This window comes from Epargyreus clarus, unplaced genomic scaffold, assembly GCF_041222505.1.
Source record: "Epargyreus clarus isolate Ecla_fem2 unplaced genomic scaffold, WU_Ecla_fem_2.2 ptg000009l, whole genome shotgun sequence".
NCBI lineage: Eukaryota > Metazoa > Arthropoda > Insecta > Lepidoptera > Hesperiidae > Epargyreus > Epargyreus clarus.
In genome coordinates, this window is record NW_027332217.1 from 2273582 (window position 1) to 2293034 (window position 19453).

General features: G+C 35.5%; 1 protein-coding gene across 3 annotated transcripts in view; it reads right to left on the reverse strand.

Moving 5' to 3' along the window:
• Positions 1 to 19453, reverse strand: part of LOC140744751 (uncharacterized) — a 108130-nt gene that overhangs the window by 87610 nt on the left and 1067 nt on the right. Inside the window, exon 1 of one of the 3 annotated variants that reach the window (XM_073076396.1) lies at positions 15961 to 16378. The exons of 1 other annotated variant lie outside the window; for it this stretch is intronic. In XM_073076396.1, coding sequence (XP_072932497.1) covers positions 15961 to 16017 — 57 coding nt within the window. In that variant the 5' untranslated portion in view covers positions 16018 to 16378. Of the gene's footprint in view, positions 1 to 1289; positions 1540 to 15960; positions 16379 to 19453 lie in introns of those variants that run through there. One more of the 3 variants, XM_073076398.1, reaches the window with a different exon arrangement.

Genomic DNA, 19453 nt, shown 5'->3' on the forward strand with positions numbered 1-19453 from the left:
CGTAAAGTAACAACACTTCTATTTACGTAAATAAGTAAACACACAAACAAAGCGGTCGTGACTACACCCAAGACGAGGAAAAGTTACACAATAACTCTTGTAATTCGTTGATAACGCTAATTCGCACCGGCTTTGTACTTAACGTAATAGTTATGGTAGAGTGCTTGTGATAATAATGTTAATATTCAAGAAAATTAACAGGCCTAAATATTGGCTCATGGCAAAGCCATACTCATACAAACAGACAGTACTCAGAGAATGTTTTTAAAAATCCAACAATTTTCTTAAAAGTAAATGTCTTTACATTTTCATGGTTACGTCGAAGTTCATACAAACAATATTGTATTTCTTTTTTTTTATAAAGGAGTAGCAGACGAGCATGCAGTCCACCTGATGGTAAGTAGCTACTACCGCCCATAGACATCTGTAATCAACCTGAGATAGGATTAAATATTCCTACCTGAGGCCGGCCGCAGATGCGCCGCTACCCCTGAGGACTAAGGTGGAACACCTCGGAAAAGTCTATCTCCCTTACCACACCCTTCAAAACGGAACACAGCGGCGCCTAACACTGCTGTTATTAGGTAGAAATAGGTGTGACGGTGGTGCCGCCGTAGACGAACCACAAAGGGTTCTACCACCTTCGAATTATACTACACAAGTAGAAATACAAGGTGTTGCTCACGGTTTCGAATATATTATGGAGAACTTATTTGAATCTGCTCATTTTTTTAATTTTATCTAAATCGGTCGAAGATGAATGATCAGTCGGTCAGATGAGTCTCCTTTACTGGAGAGTAGCACAAAGTTTCATTTGAAATTGTCCATGGGATGAACTCTGGCATATTGCTTATGTGTGTTTTTTCATCTAATAATTACGTGGTTTTGTTAATATTTTTGATCTTATCAATGAAGAGAGTATATTTTTTACAAATAAGAGGTATGTTTTTTGTTAGAATAAAATACATGCTTCTGACATTTTTTCCTTATATAATCCTACTTATTTATTCCACCGGAATTGCCTATTAAGGTACGCGTATCCGATTTGACCGGATATAGTACAAACGACCTTGCAATCACGTCAGTTAAATAACAGAATGGAATGGTTTGTGGACGAATATTTTAACATTTATAAACGTACAATCTAAATTCAAAGATCTCGTCTACCGTTGTAGATGCTGATTCGCCAAACATAACGGTGGTTTAAGATGTTTCGTAATAACCTAGAATCCGACTAGCTGTACAACTTATACTATCTTATTAAAACTTTCGCAACTGTATCTACATACCTGTAAAACACAAATCCAAGTAAGTAAACAATCAAAACTTTGTCACCTGACCACAAAAACACAAAAATCCACAATTTCCTTATTAAAGTCACAATAATAACTAAAACTGTCTATTATAACTTTTTTGGAATCTGTCACAAGTATGCGGAAGTTACTTATTTCTGAACGCAGTTTTAACAGAAATAAATACGTTTTTACTTTTTAAAAATGGCGGCAAGCGGGCAAGACGTCGCGCTTCGGTTGCGCGCGCAGAAGCACTGAGTTGAGCGTCCATATCGCGGCCACGGGTAACTCACATGCACAGATCATAACAGCATTGAAATTTGCAGTAAAATATAGGAAATGTTCAACAAGTGCAACGATATACCGAGCTTGTTATAATGGTCTGACTGTATCAGCTATCATCTATGTCAGTTTTATGGGCAAGGTAGGTAGATTGACTAGATTAAGAAAGATTTACAGTAGTAAAGCTGCTGCGGTTCGTCTGATGTAAGAGTTGCTATGGTTTGGTGTAATTGGTGTAGTAATATAGACAGACATTATAATGAGGCGTATTTAGGACTTACGGGATAGTTGCTCACGTGTTATAGACTTCTGGTGGACATCTGGCCTTATTTGAAACTGTTCATATATACGCAGTAATGATATTTTAACATCATCTGAGCATCATACTGGTTTTCTTAGACAAGGTTTAACCCTTACACATCTATTTTAAACGAAAATTTACAGAAAACTTCATTAAATTGTAAAAGTACATTTTGCTGTTCTTTAGGACTCTGCATTATTATGTGTAACAACGTGTAACACATGCTTTGCATATTTACTAATGCTCTATTGACACAAGTATTCTACTCAGGAAATCCGGGGTTACCTTCCTAAGAATTTTTCATTATTCCTAAGAATATCTTTGTGATTTGAAATGTACCAATCCGCATTGAAACTCATCTGAAACTTGTCCCATCAATAAGAATATAATTGGTCTACGATAAATTTCTTTAGTAATAACGTCCGCCCATGTTACTGGCCCTTATTATTTTTAATGAAATGAAAACTCTTTATAGACTCAATCCAAGACAACTTGCAGAGATTACTACGTCTGAGTTAGCTGTTTCTAAAACATAAAAAGAAAATAGTTCCTTATTAATAAATGATGTAATGTTAATCAGTTCTATAATCCAAACGAATATCATCCCATAATCGTTCTTAATCAGTATGCAATAGCGATCTTCATTCGTCCTAGGGTTCCCATGTTGGCCATGGTACCCATTAACCTCAGCCTTAATATGGTAGGAATCTTTGAGGCAAATTGATTAGACCTTCGTAATTATATTTAATGGATGATCATCCCATATTGAGCTGTAATTCAATAAGTTTCGACCTGGCTTATTGCCAGTGACTTCAACTTTTATGAAACCAAAAATTGTATTAGTATTGAATTTCGGTACACTTGAGTTTGAAGTATTAACTTTAGATGTGACTTTCCCATCAAGAAGATTGGTTGCAGATATTCATGCAATAATGCAATAAAAATATGCAGCAAATATTTACAACAGTAGTTACTTGGTACTCTATGTAAAAATATAATCATCAACTTTGAATAGTAATGAGAATCCGTCGATAAGAACCTATTTGCAATCTGCCATAGATGTGTTGGTAATCCTCAGGATTAAGTTAAAATGCCTCGTATGAGAGTCTCTACGATAAACTACATTTACAAACTACATAAATGAGAAACCTTAGTACAGCGATTATGAGGCAGAAATAGGCAAGTTACATTTGCGCTCTTTCTATTCTATAATCATCGTAATCTTAAGATTACCTCAAGTCAAGATATATTAGCAATGTATGTAACTACATTGCTACTTTTTCTTGACTTGAGATGAAACGTTGGTCCAGTATTCATCAAATGGTGCCAGTAGAGCACGCATCCAAACCGCATCGACAAGTTGCGGTCAGGGCAGCTATTTGGCCATCATTTGGCACAATGCCTTGGCCATCATTTGGCACAATAGCTACATTGGCCAACATACCGCTTTAGTTGTGATTTATATGACAAATTACAGAACATTTCTTCTTTGAACGTGTTGAAGTAATGATTGGTAACATTGACTAATGAAGAAATGTGCATAAATATCAGAGTCAACTTAAAGCACTGTAAGAAAGCAAGAGTCTTGGCAAGAATTTTATTATTGAGATAATACATAGTGTAATATTAATAATAAAGCTTTTGTAAAGCTTTCAATCTCTATCATTAATCATTATCCATTCATTACTCATGGCTATCAAATTGCCTTTCGAGTTGGTAGAACTTTTCTTGGTTCTATTGTTTGATTTAGAATTGATAATTTATCTCTCAGACATATAGGCTCACGATGGTTTCCTATTGATTTCTAATAACCCTAATATAGATAAATCACAGGTAGCCAGGGATTCGCACCTGGAATCCCTCGATTGAGAAGCCGAATTTCAACCATTAGTCGATCACTATTCTACATACCTATAACATATTTCTCATCTAGATCCAACTCCAGTTAGTTACAAAGCTTGCGTCATCAATTGAACTGGTCTTAATTTGCAAACAGCCCACAATACATCATCAACATTCCACCATCGCTCCGTTCTCAATTATTGATAATCGAGTGATACAATCATCATTGATACGCTTATAAAGCGATGCACTAATACATTGTGTATTGGTTATCTATCTCTTAAGTGGAACTGAAGTATTGATGATGTAATGATAGATTAATATAATTGCAATGGTATTCATTTTAGAATGTGAACTATTTATAGTTAACTCTTGATCTATAGTCAATTGAAACGTTATATTGAGGTAGCAAAAGTCAGGGGATAAAAATTTTGTTTCTTAAATTTTTTTGGTGTAGCAACTCATGCCCTCAGCCGCCATTTAAAAAAAAGGGTGGAAGCCGACCAAAAACGAATATTTTACTAAGCGTAGACGTATTTTTCTACTGCAACTACGTGATAACAAAATAAAGCTTTCAAACAAATAACGTAAAGAATCGTACTCTAGACTCCAGAAATTCCTCTGTGTCAGGAAAACTGGTTAAAAGCTATGCCTGTTACAACGTTAATAAGATAATTGATATACACACCCGACCCAGAAAAGTAATCTAAATTAATTATTTAGATATGTGCCTGGCCCGTGATCGAACATGAAACCTTCCCCCCGTCAAATGTCTATGGTGACTGCTCGCGTGCTCGCTTTCCACCGGTTGTCAAATATGCGCATAATTCCAAAAAAATCCAGCTACAAATGATTTCCTTAGCCATATACTATAAGCCATAAGAATTTATCTATATATACGATCTAATGGTAACAAATTAAAACAAACAGCAAAATGGCTGTCGTTCTCGGTAATCAATGTAAAGGTTACCCACCACTCACAATCCACATTCACTCATAGTTGCATAATGCTCCATATCCTAGAACCTTGCAAGGAAAACCTGTGGCCCTGGTGATTGGATATTAATAAATAATTTATACTCCGTTCAATTGCTTTGGTATAAATTAAGGGCTAGGCTAATAGATGTAGGCTTATGCCAAGCTATTATGATTGAACTAGTTCTTAAGTTATTTTATGTACCTAGGTCTCTCTGGAAAATTCAGCGTAAATTTCGAATAATAAAATATTACAGTTTTTTATATTACTTACGACAAATAACATTTTTTTCTTACCCATTCCTTGCCTTCAATTCTTTCCCGATAAAATATTTATGTGAGTCTTTGATAAACTACTCAATTTTTCGAGTGAATTTTTTATCGAAATCGTTTTAACTGCATCCAAAAGAAGTAAGCAGAGATAGCCTAGTGGTTAAGGAACGCGGCCTCTTGATTGAGAGGTCCGAGGTTCAAATCCCAGGCACGCACCTCCCATTTTTTTAAAAGTTATGTGCATTTTAGAAGTTAATTATCACTTGCTTAAACGGTGAAGCAAAACATCGTGAGGAAACCTGCATACCTGAGAATTCTTAAAAAAAAAAAATTAAAAGGTATGTGAGGTCTCCCAATTCGCACTTGGCCAGCGCGGTGGACTATGGCCTAATCCTTCTCATTCTGAGAGGAGACCCGTGCCCAGCAGTGGGACAGTAAAGGGTTAATGATGATGATGAAGAGAAGATTTAATAATATTTTGATATACTTATTCCTTTATTGGAAGTAGACGTGAGGTTATTTATTTTCAACAGATCTCTTACTTTTATTAAATACTTATACTTAAAAAAATGTACGAACATGTGAGTTCCATAGTACAGTCATAAGTAGAAGTTCGTATTAAATTAATATGAATTTTGGTCTACAATTAACGTCATTTCGACACCAACTATTCTTAACATAATTGCTACGTAAAAAGAGTTAACTGCTGTAGAAAGTAACATATGTTATTAATCTGTGGGATCACTTATAATCTGTGTATTAAAAAAACCGTAAACTTAGAAACATACGTTTCTTAATAATTCAAGAACTATTAACACAAGAATTTGCGACGGTTCTCATGAAAAAGAGATAGTATCTTAGCATTCAAATACATTTGAAAGAAAGAGATGGACGACTACCGAAGAATCGAAACAGGTTTTGAATACTTTCTCACGAATCCGAAACATTTTATTGAAGACTGCAATCATTTTATTACGGCCGATTATAATCTAGTAGCTAATTGAAGATGCCAATTAATAGTTATTATAAAACAAATGATAAATTGCATTTAGTAAATTTGCGTCTGAAACTGTGTCCAAAAATATCAATCAAAATGCAGATAAATATAGTGTAGAGTCAATTATTTTATATCTGCGATCATTTGAACAGTTTAATGTATGGCGATGTTGGAGTATATAATTTTTGTAATGAAAATGACCATTGACCACTTGGTTGGATGTTTGTCGAAGTGGTTACTTCACTTATTACCCGTGGAAACTTGTATTAAGACTAATGACGACGGAGTTCTAACTGAAATTGATCACATGCCTAGTCTAACTAACTACAACTGCACTAAATTGGAACGCCTTACATTATTATAATGTACCTTCAAATCAGGTCGGACACAGAAGTTGTTAGAACGTTGTTTATATTATCCGTATGCTACTCTATTTGAACCTAGACAATAAACTAACTATAATGAAGGGTGCTTTTACGATTGAATAACAAAACTTTTGTAAAGTACCTCTTTTTACGATCTCCCCTCATATAAATAAGACTCTTAACACAATTAACTACGAGTATGTATAGGTAGTTACTACGTTTTCCTATAAAAGAGCCGTAGCTTTGAAAAGTACATTGAATGGATCTGCCCTTCCGTATGCTTGTAAAAGAGAATAGAGAGAATCAAGGAAATACCTTAAATGTATTTGTAGCTACAAGTACTTATATATTTTATTTTTATTTTTGACGAGCTTGCCGCGTGCTGTAATCCGTTTATCGTGTTTTCGTCGTTTTGAATTATGTACAAGAATCCTAGTCATTTTTGGAATAACATTATTTCATGATTCAGGAAGAGTTCTGTGACGGGTTTTATTATTACCAATCTTTCTAAAATAAGGTATGTAATATAGATTTCCAAATTGGATTAATTAGGTCGGTCGGCAAACTCAATTAAATATTCTATACGATTATTTTCTTGCAGAAGGATAAATCAAATAATTAATATGAAAATTACGTCAGAGAATAATGAACCACACCTGTAATTTACGACGTAAAATCTCCATTTGTTACACAATTTGATGAATTTATTTACTTTAAGTAGGGTTGCCAACCGTGTGTACGTTATAAACAGCTAGGTTTGTCACCTATCATCATCATGAACCCATTACTGTCCCACTGCTGGGCACGGGTCTCCTCTCAGAATGAGAAGGTTTAGGACATAGTCCACCACACTGGCCAAGTGCGTATTGTCACCTATTCCACGAGGCGTAAAGAATTTCGTTTTTAGAGATAACTCACGTAGTCCTCAAAAGTGACAATGCATCTGCGATCCGATTCAGACAGATCCTGTTCTATATGAAATTGGTTACAAATGTCCTTGTGATGGGCACTAGTATAGTCCGAATCAATCTGCTAGTCCGCTCTGAAGTTCTTGCGAGCAGGTGTAGTCATACAATTTGCTATGGCGACGCGATTCATTTCTATATTCAGAGCGGACTAGCAGTTTTACGCGGACTATACCATTCAGTATCAGACGGACTGCATGCTCTAATGTTATAAAAAGCAGTTCACGCTGAAAAGTGCACGTTAAGTTGACGTTGCTGTTGTACGAAAAAAAAAACTGCATATTTGCGTGTTATTGCTTCACAGTTAATGCTCAAGTTTTATTCGTGGAATAAATGAGATCATATATAGATATATCTATGTATATATATATATGTATATCTTATATCTATCTTTCTATCTATACACTGACTTGGTCCTGCAATTATCCACCCCGATTTTTGCATTCATAAATCTGAGTAATATAAAAAAAATACCTCAAGGTTGGCAACCCTAATTTCAATCAAAACGCGAAGAAAGTTTGTTCTCATCACCGACGAGCCGACGACAGTTTTCTTATATAATTCCTTAAATTTTAATAATACAAAACCAACTCTATTTATATCTCCACAAAGCATTTGTTATTGAATATTAAAGGTATAAAGATGAAAATGTTAAAGCAATGTTGCGAGGCAAACGCAAATTGGTTTGTTTGCGATGTAAAAATAATTCTATTTTACGGTTTGTTGGTTTTGCGAGCGGTAAGCATTTTTAAGATTACGGAGTTGTGGGAATTTTTAATCTTTACTTTTGTTTTCTATTACCTATTTTGCATTAGATACTTATAGAGTTTAGATTGTACACCATAATAGGGTAGTACTTAATATGGTATAATTTGTCGTGGTTCTACTCCGGAGGCACCATCTTCACACCTATTTCGTGATTTGGTTTCGTGAAGGGGGAAATCCTAAATTTGAAAATTTCTAGAACGCGGAAATATCAATCTTTGGTATGTAAGAAATGGATAGATTGATTATTAATAATACGTATTTTACAAGGCGTTCCAGCTTAGTCCTCAGGTAACGTTTCTGTGGCCGACCCCAAAATTCTAAGATATGTTACTGCTCTTCTAACTTGGAATGCCTTATGTACCTATTGTTTGTAGATAATAAAAAACTTTAGCTACGATATCTAACCTTCTGAAGTTACTGTGCAAGGATAATAATAATTGAATTAACTTTTTGTCACATTGAAAAAGTATAAGTACTTAAATCAACTTAATTCTTTTTATTTCGCAAATCAATTCCCATTTATCGATTTCCATTTTTACGTACAGACAATTTGATCGAAAGCGGAGTTCAACAGAACGGATCGGTCACCACCGTGGCAGTTAAATTTAAAACAATAATGGTGAAAGCCATAGATTTCTCCACAATAAACATTGTACGAACAAGTGTCTATGCAAATAAATCAAAGTTTGTCTGTGATTTTAAAATAAATTTATGGTTGTAAAATTTTGACGTTGGTTTTCGACCGCACATTTTTTTTATTATATAGAAATAACAAATGAGCATTCAGTTCACTTGACGGTAAGTGACATCTGTAATGAATCCCAGATAACATAGGACTCCAAACCGAGGTTAGCCATAGATGCGTCGCTACTCCTGAGGAATGAGTTGGAACGTTTCGTGTTATTGTCTCTCCCTTACTTAAGGTGTGTCATCAGAACACAGCAGCTTTTAACGGAACTTTTTAGACGGAAATAGATGTGGCGGTGGTGCCACCACCCTACAAAACCAACCACACGAACCAAAGAAAGTTCTACCTTTAAAAACCTGAGACCCTCTCCAACACGGAGAAATATATCGACAGCTATGCAACGAAATTCTTGTTCATAACTCTTTCATAGTGATAAGGAAGTAATCTCTAAAGCTTATAAACAAATATCAAAAGATATTTCGAGATAATTGACGTAATATACGCAAAACATGCGCAAAAACTATTCAAACAAAGAAACAGAAAGTCACGTTGTCATAAGTGATGTATGTACGAGGACAATACAAGATGTTTAGTCAGTGGATGCCAAAAGGAGAAATCTCGGTATTAGTAAGCTGATATAAGCGGACGTGATAGTATGAGATATTTTAACGTCTTGATAGCGCCGGCGTATGGTCCAAGTGATAAGCCGTAACGTATACGAAAATTACGAAAAACGAATAAATAGCTTATTTAACGGTAAATGGCTTAAAATTTAAGTATGGTTGGATTTGAAGGTGGTAGAACCCTTTGAGGTTCGACTCCGGCAGCACCATCGCCACTCCTATTTCTACCTAATAACAGCAGTGTTAGGCGCTGCTGTGTTCCGTTTTGAAAGGTGTGGTAAGGGAGACAGACTTTTCCGAGGCGTTCCAGCTTAGTCCTCATGGGTAGCGGCGCATCTGTGGCCGACCTCAGGTAGGTAGGTAGGTATCTAATCCTATCTGGGGTTGATTACAGATGTCCATGGGCGGCAGTAGCCACTTACCATCAGGTGGACTGCATGCTCGTCTGCTACTACCTATATTATAAAAAAAAAATGTGGTAGAGCAGACCCGTAATTATTCATATTTAAGATATTCTATCTCAATCTCAGGAATAGTGAAAAGCAATGCATTAGTGGTAAAATTTAAGTAGTAACTCTGTTTTATATAAACCCCATATTTAGAAAAAAGTGACCAAAAGTGATTTACATCAGAATGTTTTTGAGCTCCTCTACTTTAAAAAATAACAGAGTAGTTTTACAAAAGGTTTCTTTTTATTTTGAAGTCAACAAGGACAAAAAATATTTTTTTGTATTTTTACTTGTAGATAAAAAAAACTTATTACTGATTTTTAAAACACTACCTCAATCAATTCCGCTTCATCTTAGTGACATGGACCATACCCAAAACAATTACGTAAACGGCCACCTTTCTCATAACCTTTCGACCGAGTACTACCATGAGTGAAGCTCGCTTCTATGGCATTAGGTCCCTTGGGTGTAAAATCATAAAGTTTATTTTGCAATATAAAATATCCTATTAATAAAACCCGTACAATTAATAATAAAGTTTTATTGTTGGGATAACATGTGTGAGGCTTTCACACGGGCTTAAGATATTAAAAGTTTAAGGAAAATATTTGGTTTACTAAGATAACTGCATTTGCACAGATTATGTTTCAAGAATAATAAATATTTTGACTGGCAGTCTAATAATATACAACAAACATATACATACATACATATATATTAATATACATACAATATAGATAAGTATAGATATCTCACTGCCTTGTAATTGAAGCAATCCATTAAATGGCTTAAACGGCTGACAATTCTGTCAGCCATTTAATGGTTGTCATGTATGTATTTAATGGTTGTATGTCGGCATTGTACGCGGAACAATGTCGACATGCGCAGTTAAGTAATGCAAAACACATCGAAGAAAAAGTGCGGAGAAATATAATTTTATTCGTAAATGATCTAAAAACTACATTTTTTTAATATTTCTTAAACACGTAAATGGATGACAGTGATACTTTCAATTATCAAAACTGGTTACATTTTCTTGTTAGGAGTGAGTAATCTTTACTAATTTATGCAATAAAATTATTATCTAAAACACGAACATAGAAATGCATCTTGCATAATATGCAATTTTGCATCATCATTTGCTTAAACATTCGCAATATTGCATAATATGTTCAAACTGAATTAAATTGTGTGATATAAATTACCTGTATGTTTATTTAATGGTAACACTAAATATTTATATTATTATTATGTTTGCATAAAAGTCGTGTAGAACTGCATAACATTTCTTAGTGATGTTTTATCTGTGGTAAATATTTCGTAAACTATTAGGCGTTGACAGGTTGTCTGTGAGAGTGACAACGGCTTTCGCCGCAAAAATGATAATTGACGAAGCAAGTATTTTGTACTTACTTAAGTAGTTAAGGAACATTCCGTACAGATTTTTGAGTAATTCGCAATAACCCTAGATATTTAAGGATTGGCTTATATCAGTATTTTTCACGTATAATCCTCCATACTTAGGTACATACTTCAATGATTTAATTTAAGTACAGGCATGAGAATGAGAAATATTTTTGTGTATCTATTGGATGTGTATATTCCATTATGCTATTCCAATAAAACATTGTTTTACAACCAACTTTAATTTGGTCGAGGCGCGACATGTAGTACAAATATTGTATGATTAACTTTTTATGTACATACACTCCATAAACATTTATAGCTCTTTATAAAGACATGGGACCATATGCGGGATAAATGTATTCAGACCAAACTTCAAGTAACCACATTTACAAAAAGGTCATCGCGATATCGATCTCAGAACGATCAATCAAAGAGTGACGCACGCGCACGCAACTACTAGCGCCATCTCTTGGCGCCGTCCTGCATAACACTTGCAAACTTTACGCTTGCTATATTTAACACCACACCTTATTCGATTAACATAGAGCTGCTAATCGTATAAAATCGATTTCAACAGGTGTAATCATTGTATTGTCGTGACAGGATATAAATTACATTTAAATTTATTTTGTTCCCTTTGTTTGAATATTTATACCGAAATACTTATTTGCTTCATTCGTTTACTTTTAGTCTTTTTATGTCTGTAAACGCTGAAGTTAGAAGATGCGCTTACACTTGACCTGCAATACTTCACTTGTTGTATTTTCTATTTTTGAATTTAGAAGATTCGTTCTCTAATGCCTTCGATCACTAAAAGGAAAGTGATCGAAATCTAATGCAGTTTAGTGTTTTGTAAGGATTTTCTCGCGCTTCAACAGAAGCAACGAATGAGTCCAAATGATGTTTAGTGGTCAATATGTGGGTTGTAATCCACTATAAATTATATGAATCCCGTAGGAGTGTATTATAATAAAACTTTTATAAGTGAACTTCAGACAAGTAAACATTTTATTTATTTATTTTATTTATCTATATGAAAAAAAATGTATACAGCAGGCTTCTAGCTGGGAAGTGTGATAAGTAATATCATAGGCAATTATAGCCTGTCCCTGTAGTACCGGGACCAGAATAGGGCTACGGTAATCCTTGCCTGTCGTAAGAGGCGACTAAAAGGGGCTTCCGGGGTTGCGGGCGGCAAGAGTGGGAGCTCAAACCGTCCAGCAAGCGACCTCGGGAAGGATAGCGGTTTGTGTGGTCGCATATCGCTGTAATCACCAGGGGATGTGAGAGGAGTGTAAATTGCTCCCCCCAGGGCAGAGCCCGATAAAAGGGCATCGCGTTAGGAGGACTCCGGTTGTGTTCTGTTGGAGATCCCGGAGTTCTCCACCAAACGCTGAGGACGGCCACCAGGGGGGTTTTAGTGTGGTAAAAATCCCACATAACCCGGCGTCACTCCCATGGCGTCGGGTACCTTTTGAAGGTTTCCCCCTCGTCAACAAAAAAAAAGGTAATTATAGCCTAAGCTTGTTTCAATTTGGGTAGAGACCAATTGCCCAAGAGTGGACATCTGGTCTGGTAGTCTAATCTTCTATTTTTATTGTAGTCGGGACTACAACGAATCATTATAGGCCTATTACTGTACGAGTACCACTTCTGGGACCCCAGAATGAAAGGCCAAATGCAAATTGGTAGACAGCTACAACAAATATATTCTCCAAAACGATCTCAAGGCGAATAGAAGCGGTTAGCGGTTACGCAACGGGGCCGCTGCGGTCTGTTTCGCTCGCCAATGGCACGTGACCATGTGTGATGGTGTTGGTGAACCATCTATGTAATAGATACTGAGCATATTTTGTTTACTAAAACGGGTTCTAAAAGTACTTGTACTTAGGTACAAGAGACTTTTCTTCACTTAAAGAAATAAAGTTGAATTAGGTATGTCTATCATCCTTTTGCGGCTTCACCCAGTCTATTTGCACATAAACAAAATTATATAAAGGAGACAGAGACATAGGTAAAACGTATAAAAATGACGTTGTTTTCATATGCAGTGCTGTGTGTCTAGATTTTTTACAAAATAACTTTCGGATTTGTTCGAAATATAAATTAATATAGGAAGGTATATTGATGCTATAATATAATGTACTCAAATACTTTGAAATTATGTATTTTACTCATCTAAGGCAGTCACCTAATTGTATTTATTAGTGCTTATTGATAGAGCAATACTAGAATCTAATGTAAGACATTTAAAGCTAAAATCACCGTGTATTTAATAGCTATGCTTAGTTACTGAGCAATAAAATAATAAACAGGCCTACTAACTTTTTATCTACTTTTCCTATCAGTCTAATTAAAATGTAATTACTACGAACGTTTTGTAACACTAGCGTAAAATTTAGTGATATGTAGAAATGCAAAACACAAATTGATCGACATTACGAGGCCAAGGCAGTGTTGCAATGGATTTCTCACGCGCAATTCAATTATTACTTATACTTTTAGTGATATGTTGATTTATTTTTAAATCTTAACTAGTAATATATATATTAGATTTAAATGTGAAGCGCTGACACCTAACACCTACATAAAATAAAAAGTATTGTAACATGGTCGCACAGCCAAGGTTACTTTGGTCCGGTATCACAATACTAACAATAAATTGTTGGAATTTGTCCTATCCATAAACAAACTTGGGTATACAAAAATTTGAGTTTTACACGCCTAAAATAAGTTGCACTACAGTGTATTTGAGCCATAAACTTAGCTAATGATCCGCCAGCCTGTGTTACGTTTGTGGAATCCCAACATGGACCTCACAGCGACCAATATCATTAATAACCAACCATAGACAAGCTGAATCAAGGGTAGTAATTATTTTAAACATTTATTTTAACATACTGCCTGGTTTAAAATATATACCATCATACATATTTGTAGCAGATTGTTGCGAAGTACTTAACTTAATAGCATGGATTTCCGCAAAGTAACGCCGTGATACAATTAACTATTTTTTTTTTGCACCGTACATAGGCCACAGCTAAACAAACATGCAAACACGATTCGCACGAGATAGCACGAGCTCGACTGTCATATATGATTCTATCCTTTATAGATTCGAATAATACCTACTCAGTAATAAAAACACATCCTTATTTAAATATACTAGTGACGTGCCCCGATATTTATCTAGTTAGTGATGTAACGCTATCGATGTAATTCACGTGCCGGTTATCAATCGCTGCACGCAACGAGATGCGTTATTACGTAAAACCGGTGTTATTCTAACCGGTATTATGTCGCTTTGCCCGTATTTGTATGTGATGTGAATTATTAATACTCTTTAAATATTTATGAAGAGAAATAATTTAGGCACTATTCAGCATGTTTTGTCTAGGTGGCAAGCGCTTTTAGTAAACGAATTTTGAACGACTCATGTGTATTTAGGTATGCAGAAGATCATGTAAATTGTATTATTTAGGTTTTAGAGGTACATGCAGTGTTGCTGGCTTTCATGTCAATTCAATTTTTCAGGCGTTAGACGTACAGCGTTGGCTAACTTTCTAAAAGGAGATCTAAAAGGAATTTTTTTCTGCTTCTGCATTTTAGTTTTCCGGATTTAATTGGTTAGTGTTTTTTTTATATAATATAGGACTAGCAGACAAGCATGCAGTCTACCCGATGGTAAGTGGCTACTGCATCCATGGACATCTGTAAATAACTTCAGATAAGATTAGATTCCTACCTGAGAGCAATCACAGATGCGTCGCTACCCCTCAGGACTAAGCTGGAATGCCGGAAAAGTATACCTCCCTTGCCACACCCTTTAAACCAGAACAAATAGCGCATAACGTTACTGTTATTAGGCCGAAATAGATGTGACCACAACAGAAGATTATACCACTTTGAAATAGAAATAGGTATAACTGTTTTTTTTTAATTTACACAATCTTATTAAAATGTTGTCTTCGTCAGTTTCTTGCTACAAGCAAAACCATAATAGGTAATGCTAATTTGGTAAATATACTTTAACAGGTTTGAAGGTGAAAAACTCTTTGTGGTTTGACTGCATTGAAACCTCGCTGCCGCACCCGTTACTGCCTTTAGTAGCACTGCTCCCACTGTGTTCCGGTCAAATAGGTGCGGTAAGACCACAGACGAAGTAACGAAATAGATGCCGAATAGACTTTGAATCATTTTTAAATGCAAAAGACTATAAATATAAACTAACTATGTGCTGATAGAAGATTTGAATAGCATATAATGGAACTAATAACATTATTTTATAACATAAATTGGATTTATTTTACTGCGTGTACTAAATAATATTATATAAATTTATTGTATGTCAGGATTACAATAAATTTATATATTTATATTTCATTATTATTGACATCTTTAATTATTATTGTATTCATTATTATTATTATGTAACTACACTAACGAATTAGGCTATAAACCTGTAATGTTAGATGTAAGAATTATATAAATAAATAAATAAATAAATATATTAGGAGTCTATTTAAACTGTTGTCTATGGGTAAGACACATGGAGACATTCCAGCTTACTCATTAGGGATTATTTACAAAATTGTATGTATCTGTTCTAATACCCAAAAAGAAGCTATTTACCGTTCAATTCAAACTAGTTACAATCATTTCTATAGTGTAGGTACTACGCTGTATTATGGTAAAGTACGAACCAAATACCGCGGAAAGTGAAAGTAACTTACCTCGTAGTCACCTCGCTCCCGCACCACCATTACTTTTTTGAAGAAAATCTGGGGCATAGTGTCACCTCCGACCTCACTTTGTTTCTAAATGCTAAGACTTAAGCCACAACGAACCATGTCTAATAAACGTTTTTTGTAAAAAAAAACAATACCAATGATTACGACTGTTTTTTTGTGGTTGTACAACCAAATGTCATGGTCAACGCTTTTTTTGATAGCAGCTACTTTTGGCGCGAATTGGATTTGACGTTTACTTTTTTTCTATCTTCGCTTTGTTTTTCACTCACTTACACTGGCTTCTGTAAATCCAACACGGTTAGCGTTCCAATCGTGTTCTAATGTGGAAATAGTAAAAAAACAAACAGTTGCGATTAATTTAAGCACGGAACTTTGCGTTCTAACACTGTGTAGTCAACTAAGCTATACGACTAGTATAATGTTTATAAGTATGAAGTGTCGGGGAACTTGTTGTCGCAATAAATGTTTGGTCGAGCGACTGTATGTTCTATGTACTTGCAAAAGAGTATCTAATACTTAAATAGGTTGAATGCATGTCTATTCCTTCGGCCGGTACAGCAACATCACGATACGAGATAAAATCTCGATTTCTTGATATTGTGGATTTTGTTGAAGCTTGCGAAACACATTTTTAGCGACAGAATTCATGTTTGTTTGACATTTAAGATCCTTGTAGATTTTATCGATGTACACATGTTTTGCAGAGGATATCTTGGTAATAATAAAATTATAATTATAGGAATATTTTCAAAATGACGGTAGAAAACATTAGAATGATAATATGTATTTACAACTAACCACTTATTGGTTTATTAGTTATAGTCCGCGTAAAACTGCTAGTCCGCTCTGAATATAGAAATGAATTGCGTCGTCGTAGCAAATTGTATGACTACACCTGCTCGCAACTTCAGAGTGGACTAGCAGTTTGGCGAAGACTATAACAAATACGATAATAGGGAATTTGTTTAACAGTAGATAAGTTAAACAGCAATATTTTGTAACATCCTTTTTTATTATCAAAACTTAAATAGATGCCGCTCAGTTCAAACTTCAAACTTTTCACTGCCGCCAGACGGCTCCAAATTGCTTAGTAGTCCTAAGGAATCTCCTAGGGATGTCTATCTTGAGAACAATTACAGTCAGATTACAGGTTTACGAATAACGATCATTTATACCCATCACTAGCGCCGGTTTAGGGAGTCATGATCGAGTGTTAACACTAACGATAACACACCAGTGGAGCAAAAGAGTGGAGGCTACCGGAGCAATCATAGACAGAACAGTAACTTTAATAAGTACTTCTGTAAGGCGAAAATGGAGGAGTGGCAGTTTCCCATAACGACTTTTCCGGAAAAAAGAAGATTCCTAAGCATGCTAAGTATCTCGCTTGTAACACCAGATTGCAGATAAAAGCAGTGATAGCCTAGTGGTTAAGAAACGCGGTCTCTCGATCGAGGGGTCCGAGGTTTAAATCCCAGACACGCACCTCTGATTTTCAAATTTATGTGCGTATTAGAAATTAATTATCACTTGCTTAAACGGTGAAGGAAAACATCGTGAGGAAACCTGCATACCTGAGAGATTTATATAAAAAAAAATCTTAAAGGTATGTGAAGTCTACCAATACGCACTTGGCCAGCACGGTGGATGGCCGAATGGCCGGATCCTTCTCATTCTGAGAGGAGACCCGTGCCCAGCAGTGGGACAGTAAGGGGTTGATGATGATGATGATGATGAACTCCAGATTAAAAACGTAACACATTAAAATGAAGTAACGTGGATCTAATACTAATGTTCGGATTTGCAATTTATTTTGTGGTTACGCATGCGGTTAAGCAAGTGCATCACGTTCTCAAAGTTTACTCATAACTATTTTAAGTATTGTTACTTGATGATTTCGATACAAAGTGTAGGAGTCGTATAATAGGTAAGTATTTGTGTAGTGAATGGATCTTCCTACAAGACCTAAGTGTAGGTTTGATTTAAGGTCGAAACTATATGTTTGGAAGCATGTTAATTAAACCTATATACAATCTACACCTGTATTTATATACATTGAACAAAATGATTCGATATGCAATTGTGATGAAATAATGAAACTAGTTGATTATTCGAAGATAATACGAAAAGCTAGGCGCTGCTTCGTAGTTATGACCGGCAAAATATGAATTTTGCCGCCCTGACAGATTTGAAGTTTGCGCCTCCAACATTTTTTCTAGAAAGAGAATTACGCTCATGAGTAAAGTTTGAATACCTTTCTTCTGGGTGGGCAAAATGTTCCCTCAAGATGGATGTGCCAGGGGATGTATGATTTTAAGCGGATTTTCTCCTCTAAGACGTAATATTTACATGAAGTGACATAGGAGATTTTTTACTACGAAATTATTAATTTTCGTTTCCTACATAAGTTAAAAATTAGAGTGAAGTTATACTTGTACATAAATAAACAATACATATACTAATATTATCGTGGCAGAACACTATGTATTCTAAATGTCGGTTTGAACGCGTTTCTATGCTAATGAGCTGAGTAAGGAAGCGTTTTGTCACGGACTGTTGCATCGCCATCGACTCCAAATTCGGACAAATGCTGGTGAAAGTGGTGTGCTGCTCGGAATAATGTTTAATTGCACCTATAAGTTATTTAACGATATTGTGGCGTTGTATGTGGTTGTATCGTCCGATCTTTTGATAAATATAAACGCTTAAACGCTTTCTACACTCACAGCCCCACACTAGGATTCCCTGTGTCGTGGGTGCCATGGCCACACACATAGACAAATACACAAACACCCAGACCCAGAAACAGAAACCTATATTCATCATTTAGATATCTGTCTGGCCGGGGATCGAACCCGGGACCCTTTGCGCGTTAGACCGGTATGGTGACCGCTCCGCCACGCGGGTCGTCGACGATATTGACGATAGATGGCGCTACTCGATACGATATGATGATGGCGATACTCTGAAATTTGTTTCTTTTTCTTTATAATTATATAATTAATAATTATGTATTATTTAATCCGATCTATTCCGGCATCCTACTTCCTATTAAAATTTATGATGTGGTCGAATTACTTTTGATTCCCTATCATTAAATTGTTTAGTTTGTTCTACCTATCTGCTCTGCAAAAGAGATAATGTTACGCCTACGTATCATGTAAGTACTTTTCTTTATTTCTATTCTGCACAGTGGTAGAACCAGTACCTTTAGTACGACCGGGGAGGTACACACTGTCGTCACATCTATTTCCAGCGTAAAACAATTCTGAGTTGCGGTAAAATGGTGTGGAACTGTGGATGCAGGCTGATTTACATATAAAGTTACCATCTTAATCTTCATAACTGGCGACGCACCTGAGATTGGCTTCAGCTAAAACCCCTGTGCCATATGTCTTTGGACGGCAGTGACTGCCTACCATCAGATGGACTGCAAACTCGTTTACTCCATCAATCTTATAAAAAAATATTTAAA